Genomic DNA, 16,987 nt, shown 5'->3' with positions numbered 1-16,987 from the left:
TTCTTTGAGATAGTCATTTGGAAGATTGGGAAGGCAGTTACTAAACTTATTTGATAATTATGATCTTTATAATGATGCTAATATGCCAGTGGTCTTTGCGGTTTGCATGTAGATATAGAGGGAAAATATAGATGGCTTTAAATATGAGCGTGCTTTTACCAGAGGGATGTAAAAAAAGATTCAGGGGTAGGAGGAGATAGGATAGTAATGTTCTAGAAAAATATAATGTAAAATCAAAGCTGGTTGTAGAAGAACATTAAAGATGAGAAGACTATCATGAACAAGTAGGGAGACACCAGTGAACTGGAAGCCTATTGTAAGATGGATAGTTGAATGTTGGGAAAAAAGGATATTGTGTTTATTGTGAGTGCTTGATATACTGATTTTGGAAGTTTGTGATGGTAAATTAATAATGGAATGACTGGCATGTAAGAGAGAGTACATACAATTACTAGAGGTCAGGGTCAATAAGAATTGAGAACATGGTACTGGGTAAGCATTAGAATTAGATTTGCTTTCTAATCACAGGATACCCAAAATAAAAATAAGTAAAATACAATTTACTTCCTCATTTAAAAGCAAGTTTGGTATTGGCAGTACCCAGTGCCAGTATGCAAATTCCATGAAGTCATTAGGGAATCACATTCAATTTCAAATCTAAAACCAGCACGTGGTTACCATTTCCAAGGTTGCTTGTGTCCAAGACGTCCCTAGAGTTTCAGTCATCCCATTTTTATTCCAGGCAGTAGAGAAGAGAAAAGGGAGAGGGTCAGTCAGATCTTTCCCCTGATAATCATTTTCCATTTTAAGGTGACTTTACAGAAGTCTCTCCCAACAATTTCTGGTTGAATGATATTAGTCTTAGTTACATGGCCATAGTTTGCTTTGAGGAACCCTGGGAAATGTACTATTTTGGCTGGGTACATTACAACTCCCTAATAATGTAGGGGTCTTGATAGTAAGGAAGATGGGAAGAATGGATGTGTAAAGGCAATTAGCAGTCTCTACCACAAGTATTATCTGTGTGAATAGGGGTTATGATGGAAGAACAAGGAAGTCCATAGATGATTATAAGCATAACAAGATCAAGTGGAAGAGGGTAGCTTGAACCCTAGACCAGCATGTTTAGAAGACATTGACAAAATACTAGAACGTAAGTAGCAGTAGGGTACAAGGAGAAAACTGGTCATACCTGCCAATCCCGACATAGCAGGAATGTAAGAGAATTAAAAATTCTGGAGAGGACTGCAGATGATTTCTTCAAGTGACATTCAGGTTTTAGTTAAAAAGAGAGAGAAAGAATCTGAGGAAATGATTATGAAGCAGTTCCAAGGGATACAGTAGAAGAAATGAGGTCCTGGGAAAGAGGCCTGGGTTAGGTTGGGGCAAGAAAATACCATTTATACTTGAGAGAAGTGAGAATGCAGTGAAACATGTTTCTTAACATTTTGGTCACCTATCCAGATGAGTTAATTTTTTTAATATGCCTCAATTTATATTTTAACAATTTCTACTCTTAACTAAAAAAAAAAAGCCTTCCACTTAAAAATAAGAGTAATAACACTTAAAATTTCTTAGAAAATGTTGGTAATACAATAAGACATAGTAAGATTAAATTAGGGGAAGAAAATTTATATCAATTATAGATATTATCATATAAGGAGATGACATTTGATTTGAGATCCCAGCAAAATCAAATAGGCATGAAACATATAGTAAGTTTAATTACCTATATTAAAGAAGGAACAGAGATCATTAGGAAAGGAAGAGTTATTAAGTGATTTTTGAGACAAGTGCCAATAACTTGGGGGAAAATGCAAATTAAAAAGTTATATTTGAAATATTAAACCATAAGAACAACTAGAAATATTGTACAACTGAATATCAAGACCTTGCAAATAAAAAAACTTTCCAAGCTTCAAACTGATAGGGGAAAACAATAATAGCTTTGAATACATAAGTATTTGAAGCCTCTGTGTTTTAAAACAACATGCAAAAATTGAAAGACTATATAGTATTTGCAGCCTGTATGTTTATCTAAAGGTCATGATGCATTAAAAAAATAATAATAAATGCAACAAAAATGCTGGAAGAAAATACCTAACAGCTTAAAAAGAAGTCTTGGGGAGTTCACTCCGTTGTAAGAAAAAAAGCTGACTAAAACAGGCATAGAACTTAAAAGAAATATGACTGGTTTAAAAAGGGAAGGGCATTCAACCATGTTTAAAAGGCCTGATGGAAGGGGGGAATTGATGATTAAAACCTAATAGGTATAAGGGAAAAAGGACCAAGACAACTTGCTAAAGAAACATGACTAGTTAAAAGAAGGAGAAAAGAAAGAAAACTTGGTCACATTTGTGATTAAAGCAATGGATACTTAAACTAAAACAAATGCTTTTTCTGCATTTTAAAGTAGCATATGTCTGTGGGGTTTTTGTTTGTTTGTTTGTTTTTGTTGTTGTTGTTGTTGTTTTTTGTCAAAGTGACATCCAGTGCTGGATCCTGTGCAGTGAAAACGAAACACCATGTTTTTTTCACTGTGTGGCAGTGTATATCTCTACAGTACTTATGGAACTCAATTTTTTTCTCTCTTGTTAATCCCTAGATGGATAAAACCCTTAAATTTGTTTTGTGGAAATAAATATAATAATAAATTAAACCTTAAACTCTAAACCTAAGCTTGAAAATGTAGTTCCTTCTGATAAACTTTTTAAATGAAAAACACCCAGACTATACACAGTAGTGTGCGTATATTAATACATATTTTAAAGATGATATGCTCAGGTAGACATAATTGAACTGAAAATCCTGAGATTATCAAGTGATGTTATAAACTAGTAAATAAAGCAGTGATAGACCCAGTAGACCCAGTAGGCTAGGGAAGCAAGATGGACAGTATACAGAATTGGAAACTTAATATATGATAATGAATGATAAAAATGGCATTTAAATCAGTAGGACAGAATGAGCTATTCTCTTATCTATTCAGAAAATGTTTATTAAAGGCCAAGTACTAGCCTGGATGCCAGGGATACACCAGCAAACCAAATAGATTAAAATTGTGGTCATCATGAAGTTTAAATTCTAGTTGGAGTAGAGACAGGATAAATAAATAGAAGATGATTACATGCTGAGGAGTAAAGTAAAACAGGGAATGAGGATAGTGTTCACAAGATTCCATTTGGGGGAAAAAGACATTATGTTCCTATTTCATACTCTATAAAGAACAGCCAGAAACCAATTTTTTAAAAAAAGCAAATAACCCAATAGAAAATTTAGTAAAAGTTTTTTCTTTTATTTTGATAAACTAGAGGCCCGGTGCACGAAATTCATGCACGGGTAGGGTCCCTAGGCTGGCTGGCTATCAGGGCCGACCTAAGCCTTCCGGCTGCTGGCTGGGCCCTTCCTTAGTTTTGCGCTGTCCGCTAGTGGTCAGCGCATGTCATAGCGAGCGATTGAACTCTCGGTCGAACTTCCAAGGGGACACTTTGCATATTAGCCTTTTATATATATAGATAGTCCTAATTCATAAAGGAGGATATTAGGCTATCCAGTAAATATCTAACACCTATTTAGTAGTCAGGAAAATGCAAAACCAAACAGATACCACTTTCAATTCACATTGACAGGAAGTTTAGCAATAGCAGTTCTTTACGAGTTTGAGGGAAATGAGTGCTTTTATATATTGCAGGTAAAACTGCATGTTAATGTAGTAACCTGTTTTGGAGAACAGTTCAAGAGTAGCTTTCAAAGTGAAAAAGGTACGCATTGCTATGACCCAGGAATCCCACTTCTTGATATTTACCTCAAGGAACTTGAATGTATTCACAAGAAGGCATGATAGGGCAACATGATTTGTAATAATTAAAATCTGAGAACAACCTTAAATGTGCTTTAGTTAAAATGATGTGTCCATACTGTGGAGCACTATAGCATGAACAGAGACCTCTAAAACATATATTTGAATGTAAGAGTAAATTACACATGATATATGTACACACCAGTGATAACAATTGCCACTAAACTATTCACACCTCTTACCATTGGAAAAACTGTTAGAGAGGTTGTTAGCTTTACCTTTATCTCTAATGTTTTTTATTGATTCTTTTAGAGAGAATATTTAAATTATTTTTCTTTTTTCACTAAAAAGAAACTAAAAATAGTGAAAACAGTTCTTTTTATTAGCCTAAGCTTAAATCACATTTCCCATCATTCCAGCCCATCTATACTAATAAAAGGGTAATATGCTAATTATACTGGATCAACTGGACATCTTCCAGACATCCGACTTCCTTCCGGACAAAGCCACAGTGGCAGGGGCCGAGGCAGAGGCGGTTAGGGGCGATCAGGCTGGTAGGGGAGCAAGCAGTTAGGGGTGATCAGGCCGGCGTGGGGAAGCAAGCCTTTTGGGGGCGAACAGGTCAGCAGGGGAGAGCAGTTAGGGGGCGATCAGGCCGGCAAGGGAGGGCAGTTAGGGGGCTATCAGGCCGGAAGGGGAGGGCAGTTAGGGGGCGATCAGGCCGGAAGGGGAGGGCAGTTAGGGGGCGATCAGGCCGGAAGGGGAGGGCAATTGGGGGCGATCAGGCCAGCAGGGGAGCAGTTAAGCAGCAATCAGGCCAGCAGGCAGAGGCAGTTAGGGGTGATCAGGCAGGCAGGCAGAGGTGGTTAGGAGCGATCAGGCAGGCAGGCAGGTCAGCGGTAGGCGCCAGCAGTCCCGGATTATGAGAAGGATGTCCCGGATTGGAGAGGGTACAGGCCGGGCTGAGGGACACCACCCCCCCCCACCCCATGCACGATTTCTCTCACTGGGCCTCTAGTATTATATATTTTATCAACATCACTTATCTGACAATTGGCATATGGTTTTCTACATATGGGTTATTTTCTGAGTATCCCAACTAACCAATTAAATTACAGGTCCCTTTGACAGCTTAGAGCCTAGTCCTTTTTTTTTTTTTTAACATGCCAAAAGAGAATGCCTTACTTGCTAACAATTTGTTAGAATAATATTTTGTGTTCTTTGTAATTAAGATTCCTAGTAAGTCAGAGTTTTATTTCTAAGTTTACTTAAATGTTAAATGATTTATTAGATGAAACATTTTAAAAATTCAGTCAACAGAAGATGTTAAAAATTAAATTATTTAAATTATTTTTCTTTTTTTAGGTCGTTTATATGCAATGCAAACTGGAATGAAGATTGATAGTAAAACTCCTGAATGTCGTAAATTTTTATCAAAGCTAATGGATCAGTTAGAAACTGTGAGTTAAACAGAGAGAATTTCTTTTCTGGTTAATGTTTAAAATGCTATTTTATTTCATTTGTGTAGTTTTTTCCCTTGGCAGCAATCAACAATGTCATTATAGCTGATGAGAAAATAAGCAACAGGGGCATTCAACTGCCCCTGTTGTCCTTAACACTTCTAACACTGCTTCCATGAGTGCAGGAAAAATTGGGGTACTCTTTTGGAGAATGAGATTATGTGGCAGGAAGTAGAATGTGTCTTACACATAGTGACATATTTGTGAAATTCATCTCTAACAGACATTTTATGTAGAATATATCCCTATTAATTTCTCAGTATAACATAATCCTATATAATAAAATCCCAGCGATCATAACGGCAGATCGACCGCTTGACCACCTCTTGGCCCCTCCCCCAGGCCGTCAGGCTCCCATCGCTCGATGGCAAACTGGGAACCTGGGTGGGTGGTGGCAGGGGGCAAGGCCGGCTGCCGGCAGCCAGGGAAGATGGCCCTGATTGCAGGCTAGGCCTAAGAACCATACCCGTGCACGATTTCATGCGCCGGGCCTCCAGTAGGTAAAATAATAGCTTTTTGATAACACAAAACTCAGTTCTTTATAATAAGCAAAGTGTAAAGTCACATTTATAAAGTGACTCATCAGGATTTATTAGTATCTAAATTAAATAACAAGTAGAGTAAGTTTATTCCATAGTGAGAGCACATCTACCTAATATAAAGTTTATATCACTCACATTTGGAAAACTTTTAGTATATTTTTGCTACCAGATATTTTAAACTTTTTTCTAGAATTAACTCTGCCTCTAGAATTAATATAAAATTAAATGATTTCACAGTTTGGATATAGTAATTAGTATTTCATGCAGGCTTTTTCTATTTTTGTTTAGGATAATTGTAGCTAAAAATGTCCTTAATTTTCAACATTAAATCCCTCTGGGCATTAAATTATTTTGTTGTAAATATGAGAATATTTGTTGATTTTATGAAAAATCCTGAAGCCTTTTTTAAATATTTTTATTTTATAATGTCTTTGAGAAAAGCAGTTTTAAAACAGTAGTATGGTGCTAAGATATAATTTTCCAGAAGGTCATTTAGTTCAGTGTGACAGTCTGAGTATAATGTAGGAATTTAAAAGTAGTTTGTTTTTAAAATATTTTAAATTATTATATACTTAGGAAAGGGATATACTGACTGGAAATTAACACAGTTTTAAATTATGTTGATTTCAGGTTTATGCTTTTCTAAATTTAAAAAACTTGTATAATCCAATTCCAAGTTTGTCATCTATACCTTACTTAGAATAAGACCTCCCTTTTTACACATGTGCTCTGAAAGATACTATTTTAGGATATAGTGATCCTTTTAGTATTCTTTTTTTATTTGATAAGAAATAGAAATGGGAATAAATCAAAAATTTAAATTATATGATTGGGAAGTAATTTTTAATTTCATTTTAGGATACCTGTTTGTACATTGGATAATATTTTATTTAGAAATATTTGATGCTTTAAAGTAGCTATTTGGATGTGTTATCTTTCTATTCTTGGTTATTTTGATTTTTAGAGATAAATTATGCTTTCAGGTTATCATATGTATAATCAGAATTTTGTGAACATTGGATTGTGTTTTAAATACCTTTGGCTAAGGCAGAGCGATTTTTCTTTGCAGGGTTCCATTGATACATCTTTTGCTGAAATGCATATAAGTAATTCATTTAAAATGATTGTTAGGATAATTTGTACTTAAGTATACATTTCTGTAAGTCCAAAATCATAAGCTTTGCATTTGATTTTCTTTTAGCTTAAGAAACAGTTGGGTGATAATGAAGCTGTTACTCAAGAAATAGTTGGTTGTGCCCATTTGGAGAATTATGCTTTGAAAATGTTTTTGTATGCAGATAATGAAGATCGGGCTGCACGATTTCACAAGTAAGTAAAGAAAGAGGAAAATAAAAATGGTAAGTTTAGTTACTGTAAACCAGAATTATCCAATTTTGCATTGAACACTTTCTGACTTCCTGATTAATGATTTAAATATTTAAAAGTTACTTGTAGAATCTAGAATGATTTTGAGTATCAGATGCAATCCTGTTTTTTTAGAGAATATTACTAAAAGAAGAACACCCAGGACAGATTTATTTTCTCAGAAAACACACTCTAGTTCTTTAACATTGCTGAAAATGTAAGAGTTTATTTTAGACAAAAAACAGTCTGGTTTAATGATGCTGATTTTAAAAATTCCCACTCCACTGATTCAAATGGTTTGTCATTATTATTATAATATTTAAATGAAAAAAAATGCACATGGCTTGATATGGTTGTAGATAGTACTCTAATTACATTATTCAAGATCAAGTGTATACTATAAATCCTTACTGTACCATATTTACATGTAGTATTAGTGTTGTTACTTGCTCCTGATAACTTTGTAAGAGGAGTTCCTTGTGTTCCTATAATTTGATTTTATTTAAAATAATTTCAGAATGCTTTTATAAAAATTGGAATTTTTTTATAGCTACATAGCTAATTCTACATCATTATGTTTTTTCTTTAAACTAGACCAGCTCTCTTTTCTCTTCCAGAAACATGATCAAGTCCTTCTATACGGCAAGTCTTTTAATAGATGTCATAACTGTGTTTGGAGAACTTACTGATGAAGTGAGTATATAGTTTTTATTGTCTTAATAGCTAAAGATCAGTATTGTTGCTGTTTACCACATTTATTATGACAATGTTTACTTAGAGCAGCATGTTCATAAGAAATGTAATGTAAACAAATTTTTAATTTTAACTTACTATACATTTTTTAAAGTATAAACAAAAGATAAAATTATTTTTAATATATTTTTGTAGGAAGTTCTTTAATTTTGTATTGGTTTTGAGTCTGATTTTATTAAGGGTTTAAATACTACTAATCCTGTATGCTGTTAAGTTTCTTCACTGTTATTTGGTAAACATAGAGGCAGAAACTTTTTAAGAACTTTTCCTATTTTATTTCTACTCAGAAATATTGTTTATGATTTGTTTCTATTGTAAAATACATATAGAACATGATATTTTACAAGGTACTTCATATTTATTAATGTGTTTCTCATAATCACTGTAAGATAGAGTGCATATTCATTTTATACATGAGTAAATTGAGGCTAAGTGACAAACATTGCTGTGAATTCATTGTTGTTTTACTGTGAGGGGAGATATTAATTTAGAAAGAGATAGGGTGAAAAAAAAGGAGAGCCATAATGAGACTGATAAAGGCTTCTTATACTGGTGATTTAAAATTTATGAAGAACATTGCTTTCTGTGATAGGAATTTTTTGAAGTGATGAGCAGTTATTAAAGTTCCAAACAAAATAAAGTATAATCTATGAGATATTTGCATTTTTATAAAACAATATATCCAAACTGTGCAACAAATTCTTTATGTTTGTATGTAAAATAAAATCAGGTTCTAGACTTGATGATTATAAGCTGGGTTTTTGCATTGGCAGAATTGTGCAGGACATTTCAAAGTTGTGCTGAACAAGAGACAGTTTATTATGTGATTGTTCCTTTTATTTCAAAACACCAAGCATTCCTGGCCCTTGCCTACACAGCATTCCCCAGTCATTCAGATAACCAGAAACCATCCCATATATTCCTAAAACACCTTTTCATGTATGGGACAGTGCCCATTGAGAGCCACTGCTGTCCAGTTTTCTTGAGACATAGTAGTATAAGAGGAAACTGAAACTTGAAGTGTAGAAACCTGAAATGCTTCTCAGTCATGGCACATTTTATATTCTGAAGGCCCTGTGGGTTCACTCTGTTTAGCTCCCTTTCTACTCCTGTTTCTGATTCTTGATCTGGATTTCTTTACCCATCTGTTGTACTAGTATGTGGCACAATATTAGAAATTAAGGAAGCTGGGCTGATTTATCCAGGAAACTATGGAAAGCTTTAGCTAATTCAATATTGTTATGGAGAGTACCAGGCAGGCAAAGGAGAATAATGGACCTCAGATTAGAAAAGTAAGTCATAAACCAGGTAAGAACCAATTCTAGTAGGAAGAAGGGAGAAGAAAGGTAGTATAGCCATAGTGTTGGAGTGAGCAAGCTAAACACCTGAGGCCTTCCGTATGACATTTGTACATAAAGATTTTTAGTCTTCTAAATAAATTATTTTTTCTTTAAAAAAAAATAAAGTTTATACTATTTTTCATTCTTTTTCTATGCAATCTAGTCTTCACTGTCATTGTTTTACTGAAGAACCCATAGGGACTTTTCTTTTTCAGGCATTGTGCAGGTTTATCTTATTTGTGGTACTTTCTTACCAGTCCCATTTCTTGTTTGTCAGGCCAGCCTGCTTACCACCCTCCCAGCTTTCACCTCTGGGGACTTTGTGTTTTTAGCCTGCTTACATTGCATTCCCTTTAAGTCTTAGCTACATTGTTCTAGACATTATATGAATTTCTCCATTCTCTCAACTCTTCCACCTTTAGAGTGTCAACTATATGGATATTATACTATAAATGTATTGACTTGGGTTTTATATATTATATTTTGGAGTAAGTTATACTGCAAGTCCTTGAAAGGAGAACTTTGTCTTTTCTACTCTTCTTTTGCATTAAGTGCAGTTCACACACAGTAAATACAGTGGCTAATTAGTTAATATTTCAGAAGTTCTTATAGTTAGCTTTTTATTTTTTTACCTGTAGTTGGAAATAATGTTCAGACCTGTTTACATAGAACATCCTTCATAACTCTTCTGAAATGTAATATGTCTCAATTACTCACAGCATTTTGGTCTATTTCCTGATTTTTCCCCCTTTTAACTTCATGTCATTACTCATGGTTACACAAAACTAAATAAAGTCTGTATTTTCTTTAGTCTTCAGCTGTTTATATATGTGTATTTTGTCTGCTACTGTTCTGATTCTCAACTCTACGTCTGTTTTAGGTCTGTGTATTGAACTCTTTTAACTGTGCCCAACATAATTCCATCTTAGTATTTAGTTAAACTTTTGTAATGCAAACTTCTCACATTCCTGTAGCTTTCTTGGATTTAATGTCCCTGTTTTAAGTATAGAGTCATAAGAATATACTTTAATTTTATATTTTAAAGCAAGAAATGTTCAAAACATATTATTTTCCTACTATATCCTCTTGATTACTTTATTTATGGTCAACATTATTGAGAGTCTTTCTTTTGTATTATATATTTTCTAGAGGCCCAGTGCACGAAATTCGTGCATGAGGGGGTTGTCCCTCAGCCCGGGGTGAGGGTTGGGGGGGTGGGAGGAATGTCCCTCAACCCGGCCTGCGCCCTCTCACAATCTGGGACCCCAGGTAGAGTCCCTTGGCCTGGCTGGTGAACAGGGCCTATCAGGGTTTCCTTCCCCCAGCTGCCAGCAGCTGGCCCAGCCCCCACTGATGCCACTGCTTGCCATCTATGTGGTGCTGCCCCCCCATTCCTCACTACTGGTTGCCTCCCTCTGCGGGTGACAGGCGTGGGGTGCGATTCTTTGACTGGCCTGGGCCTCCCTCTGCGGGGCGATTGCTGGCCGGCCCCAAACACCCACCACAGTGTCGCTGGCCGGTCGGTGGCCTGGGCCTCCCTCTGCGGGGCGATCAGGGGGCACTTGCGGGGCCCCCCAACCAATCGCATCTCACCCGCCTTGGCTGGCCTGGTGCCAGTGTTTATCATAGCGTGGTCCTCTGGAAGGTTGTCTGGACTGTCGTTCTGTTGTTCGGTCAATTTGCATATTATGCTTTTATTATTATAGATTTCACTTCTAGCAATGTCTAAGAAACAGATACCATTTTACCTTTTTTTCTTTATAGTCTTTGGTTTAGGTTTTCTACTGCTAATTTAGGAAGAATATGAAAATCACTTATAAAAGTTCATTACACTGCTCTTATCTCTTGAGTTTCTGCTAATTTTAAGGAATCAAGTGAATATGGTGTTTTCCTACCCTCACAGACCTTGTGTTCTAACTTGGAAAGAGAAACAAGCTAACTATAATGATATGTGGTCTAGTAATGAGAAAATACAGGTCAAGACCCACTTCTACTACTTTCCAGGCACTGTACTTAGATGCCTCAGATATATTTTGTTTTTTCTTTCGCAACTCTGAATTATAGTGAGAGAAGTAAGGGTCAGAAAAATGTGAGTACCTTGTCTCCAGATGCTATAGCCCAGAACAGTGATCTCAGACTTGGTGATAAAAGTCCAGCTTTTTTTTTTTTTTTTTTTTTAATTTGCAATCTGTTGCAGACTGATTGTTATGTAAAATACAAGTAATAATTGAAACACTAGAAAAATGAAACTTAAGACATGCAAAATACAAACCTAATTTGCTTTAAGTTCCTAAATACTCTCAATTTGTGTACTATTTTGTTCAAACTGGTAAGCAGTTTGCAGACCAGCACTGGTTCTGGGACCACATCTTGTTTAGCACTGATCTAGATCCCTCTGTGGAAGATCCCAGAGAATCCCAATTTATCCCAATCTGGGACTCTTGCTTCTGGAAAAACAGGGCTCTGGCACAACTGGAGCAATTATGTACTTGTGTCGCCATCTGGAGGGAGTCTGTTTCAGGTATCCATTTGCATTGGAAGTTTCTGAATTAAGCAACATCTCACTGCTAACCTAGAAAACCATGGTTGAGTGGGAGAGCTTTATCTAATTACAAAAGTGCGTGTTCTGTATCTATACCTGCACTTAATATTCAATTAATTGTGAATGGAGTATTTTTGCATGCAGTATTTATACAATGTGGTTAAGAATACTACAGACTTCAAATTCCACATGCCAGTTTATAACTGAGTCACTCAGTTATTTGACTTACTTAAGTTTGTTCCCACATCTATAAGATGAAGAAAATTATAATACCTACTTCATCAAGTTGTCCTGGGGATAAAATGAGAAAATACTCATAAAGCCTTTAGCAGAGTACCTAGCAATAGTAAATGCTTAAAAAACATTAGTTCTTGCGTTTATTAGTTGATGAATAATGGTCTAGTGTACTACATTTAGAGAGGACATCAGCAAATACATTAAAGTTTTAGTGGATATTATTCAAAACTGCTCAATCATATATTTGCTTAAGATTAATGTATTTAGAAATAGATGGGCATTATGTATTGCTACTAGCTATATTTGGAGTCCCATTATGTGTAACTAGAGGCCCGATGCACGAAATTCGTGCACGGGGGTGTCCCTCAGCCTGGTCTGCACCCTCTCTAATCTGGGACCCCTTGGAGGATGTCCGACTGCCCGTTTGGGCCTAAACCAGCAGTCGGACATCACCCTCACAATCCGGGACTGCTGACTCCTCTAACTGCTCGACTGCCTGCCTGCCTGATTGCCCCCTAACCGATCCCTTGCCGGCCTGATTGACGCCTAACTGCTCCCCTGCCGGCACTATTACCCCCAACTGCCCTCCCCTGCTGCCCTGGTCGCCCCCAACTGCCTTCTCCTGCCCGCCTGATCTTGCCCCCAACTGCCCTACCCTGCGGGCCTGGTTGCACCCAACTGCCTTCCCCTGCTGGCCTGATCTCGCCCCCAACTGCCCTCCCCTGCCGGCCATCTTGTGGCAGCCATCTTGTGATAATGTGGGGGTGGCCATCTTGTGGTAGCCATCTTGTGACGACATGGGGGTGGCCATCTTGTGATGACATGGGGTGGCCATCTTGTGGCGGCCATCTTATGATGACGGTGTGGCCATCTTGTGATGATGTCACGCAATACCACCTATGCTTTTATTATATAGGATTGGAGTCCCATTAAAGAGAGTAGAAATAAAATGTACAAAAAAGATTTTGAAGAAATAGTGACCATAGATTTTCTAAATTGTGTGAAAAAGTTATGGATCCAGGAAGCTCAGTGAACGCCAAGTAAGATAAATGTAAAGAAAACCACATCTAAGAACATCATTGTCAAACCAGTTAAGTTCAGTAATAGAAGAGCAGATCTTGAAAAGAGTCGTCTTGGGAAAGAACGCATTCTGCACAAGGTAAAAATGCTTTGAAGGATGGTTTACTTCTCATTTTTTTGTTTTAAATAAGTGTTGGGCAGAAGAAAATGAAATGGACACAATTACAGTACTGAAAGCAAAAAGCAAACAAGCAAATAAACCCTTTCAACTCAGAGTTCTCTAAAGAGGGAAGGTATCCTTTAAAAAGATCAAGGTAAAATAAAAGACATTTCAGGCAGATTAATCCATTGCTATCAAATCTGCACTAAAGCGCTAAGTTACTAACCCGTAGAAAGGAAAATTTTCAGTCTGAAGGAAAATTAATACCAGATGGTAATTTGGACTTATAGGGAGAAATGAAGTACGTTGGACATGTTATGTACATAAATATATAAAAAACTATATTTTTTATTTTTTCAAAAACATACCTGTTTAAATAAAAATTATTATAATTATGCATATCCTATCTAATAAAATAGTAATATGCAAATTGACCATCACTCCAACACACAAGATGGCTGCTCCCTTGTGGTCAAAGATGGCTGCCCCCATGTGGACACAAGATGGCCACCACAAGATGGCCAGCAGGAGAGGGCAGTTGGGAGGAACCAGGCCTGCAAGGGAGGGCAGTTGTGGGTGATCAGGCCAGCCGGGGAGGGCAGTTAGGGGTCACCAGGCCGGCAGAGGAGGGAAGTTGGGGGCGACCGGGCCTGCAGGGAAGGGCAGTTAGGGGGGACCCAGGCCTGCAGTGGGAGGGCAGTTAGGGGTGACCAGGCCTGCAGGGAAGGGCAGTTAGGGGTGACCAGGCCTGCAGGGGAGGGCAGTTAAGGGAAATCAGGCTGGCAGGGGAGCAGTTAGGCATCAATCAGGCTGGCAGGGGAGTGGTTAGGGGATGATCAGCCTGGCAGGCAGAAGCGGTTAGGGGCAATCAGGAAGGCAGGCAGGCGAGCAGTTGGGAGCCAACAGTCCTGGATTGTTAGAGGGATCCCAGATTGGAGAGGGTGCAGGTTGGGCTGAGGGAACACACCCCCGTGCACAATATTCGTGCACCAGGCCTCGTGTGTGTGTGTGTGTGTGTGTGTGTGTGTGTGTGTGTGTGTTTATGGAAAACCCAAAAGAAGGAAGGAGTATAGAGAGAAACAAAAACAGATGGAACTAATATAAAACAAATAGCAAATTTTAGGCCTAAATACACCTGTATTAGTAAGTACCATAAATGTAAATGGACTAACACTACAATTTAAACTAGAGATTTTTCAGACTAGATTTAAAAAAAAAAGCTCAAACTTTATGTTGTTTACAAGAGACACTCTAAATACTGAGACACAGATGTTTTATAAGTGAAAGAAGGGAAAAATATGTAATGCAAATGTAAGTATATAAAATCCCAAGTGGCTATATTAGTATTAGACTAAAGGAACTTTAAGATGTGTTACTAGAGGTAAAATGGATATTTTGTAATCAAGGGTTCGGTTTATCAAGAAGATATTACAGTTAAAAGTATTTGTGTACCAAAATAACAGTTTTAAACTATATGATACAAAAATTGATAGAAATAAAAATATACATAAATTCATAGTCATACTTAGAGATTTAATACCCCCCCCTCAGTCATCAGTAGAATAGTTTAAAAACAGTAAAATTAACTAAAATGAATAGACTAGCCACATCAAATATTGGCTAGAATGTGGAAAAACAAGAGCTTTCATACATTGCTTGGTGAAAATGTTAGACATTATAACCACTTTGGGAAAAGATTTGGCAGATTTTTATTAAGTTAAACACATCTACCTTTTACCCAGTAATTTCTCCTTGGTGTTTATTTAAAAGAAATGGAAACATGTGTCTAGAAAAAGACTTGTTCAAGAGTGCTCATAGTAACTTTATTCATAATAGCCCAAAACTAGAAACAACCCAGTTGTCCACCAACAAAGGAATTGATAAATTGTGCTATTACTAAAATACCAAAAGGGACTAGTGATCTACCCTCCAACATGAATGAATCTTGTGGATTTTATGCTGAGCAAAAGAAAACTCAGTACAAATAGGATGATTCCCTTCATATAATGACAAATTCATTCTAGTGAAAAAATTGGGATGTTTGTTGGAGGGGGCGGGGAAGGGGAAATTTGTTCTAGAAAGGGATATGAAGGAACATTCTGGCAACTAGAAATGTTATAATTTGATAGGAGTATGTTTTACACAGGCATATCTATTTTTCAAAGCCCATCAAATTATATACATTTAAGATTTATTTATCTCAAGGTATGTCAGTTTTACCACAAAAAATAAATTTAAATGTTGAACTCTTGTTTGTAGGTTTGATTTTTCTTGATGGTATTAGGTTGACAATTCTAAAATTGCTTACTCTGTATAGGATTAAGCAAATGAGTAAGTATATTAAGGGAACCAGGTTTCTCACTTCTGGAGGAAGAACTTAAATATTGGATGGGAGAATACTACATTGTATTGTGTTGGATTGGAACTGGAAATGTCCATATTATGCTTTTAAATATATTAGATAAATAGTGAAATGGACCAGGAATCAAACCTGGGACCTCTTGATTCCTGGGTCAGTGCTCAACAGCTGAACCACATCGGCCAGGCTATAGAACCTTTTTTATAATGGAGTATGTAAAAGTATATTTTGATGAAGAAAGGGAAATTAAATATGGCACAAATTCAGTAATTGTTGGGTTACTCTTTAGGTTTCTGTATACTAATCTGTAGCATCTAGAGAATATCATATAAAATACTCAACTAAATATCTAGACTGTATACTGTATTTGTACTCATTGGTGACTTAGTGGATCTTTACAAAAGGCAAAGTACAGTTGTTTTCAACATAATGAAACTGTTTTCTCAAACTAATGTACATACAGATCCTCTGGTGATCTTGTTACAATATAGATTGTGATACAGGCTTGAAGATTCTTAATTTCTAACAAGTTCCCAATTGATACTAGTACCACTGGTCCAGGAGTATCATAAAGGTCCATTAACTATATGAACTGAAAAATCACTAGTCCATTAAAAATTCTGACAGATTTTATTCTCATATTCTTTAAAACATTATTTTTCTTATTTTATGATATATAGCATAAATTTTAAAGTCAGGAAATAAGAGGCAACTAGCAGGTTCTTCACTAATATTTTCAGTTCTCACAGCAATCCCATGATTTATTATTTTCTCCTTTTGGGAATTGAAATAAATGAGACTCAGAGCTGGTAAATAGTACGCTACAGGTTAAAAGTGAAGTTTGCCTAGCTATCTGTCTTAGTGTTTGCTTGCTTTAACCAGTACATCGTGTTAGTTTTTTTTAGATTTGTACAGATTTATTTTTTTTCTCTAGTGAAAATAGTTCAATTTATTGTTATCTTTTATATTTAACTAGAGGCCCGGTGCATGAAATTCGTGCACTCGGGGGTGGTGTCCCTCAGCCTAGCCTGCGCCCTCTCGCAGTTTGGGAGCCCTTGGGGAATGTCCAACTGATGGCTGGCAGTCAGACATCCTTAGCGCTGCAGTCAGACAGCCTTAGTGCTTCCACGGTGGCGGGAGAGGCCCACCATCACCACTGCACTTGCCAGCCGTGAGCCTGGCTTCTGGCTGAGCAGTACTTCCCCTGTGGGATTGGGCTGAAACTGGCTCTCCAGCATCCCCTGAGGGGTCCCACGGATGCATGTTTGGGGCCGGGGAGAGATGTAGGAGGCTGGCCAGCCGCAGAGGGATCGCGGGAGGCCTCCAGTGCGTGTCCGACCCACCTCGCTC

At 37.0% G+C, this 16,987-nt stretch overlaps 1 protein-coding gene across 4 annotated transcripts in view; it reads left to right on the top strand.

Moving 5' to 3' along the window:
- VTA1 (vesicle trafficking 1) overlaps nucleotides 1-16,987 on the top strand; it is a 48,765-nt gene that overhangs the window by 13,995 nt on the left and 17,783 nt on the right. For all 4 annotated transcript variants that reach the window (XM_008161830.3, XM_054722061.1, XM_054722062.1 and 1 more), the window contains 3 exons: nucleotides 5,165-5,259; nucleotides 7,063-7,190; nucleotides 7,844-7,919. In XM_008161830.3, coding sequence (XP_008160052.2) covers nucleotides 5,165-5,259; nucleotides 7,063-7,190; nucleotides 7,844-7,919 — 299 coding nt within the window. The remainder of the gene's footprint in view (nucleotides 1-5,164; nucleotides 5,260-7,062; nucleotides 7,191-7,843; nucleotides 7,920-16,987) is intronic.

The sequence above is a fragment of the Eptesicus fuscus genome, chromosome 10 (assembly GCF_027574615.1).
Source record: "Eptesicus fuscus isolate TK198812 chromosome 10, DD_ASM_mEF_20220401, whole genome shotgun sequence".
In the NCBI taxonomy this organism is placed as follows: Eukaryota; Metazoa; Chordata; class Mammalia; order Chiroptera; family Vespertilionidae; genus Eptesicus; species Eptesicus fuscus.
Note: the sequence above shows the minus strand (reverse complement) of the source record. Positions and strands in the feature narration are given on the sequence as shown.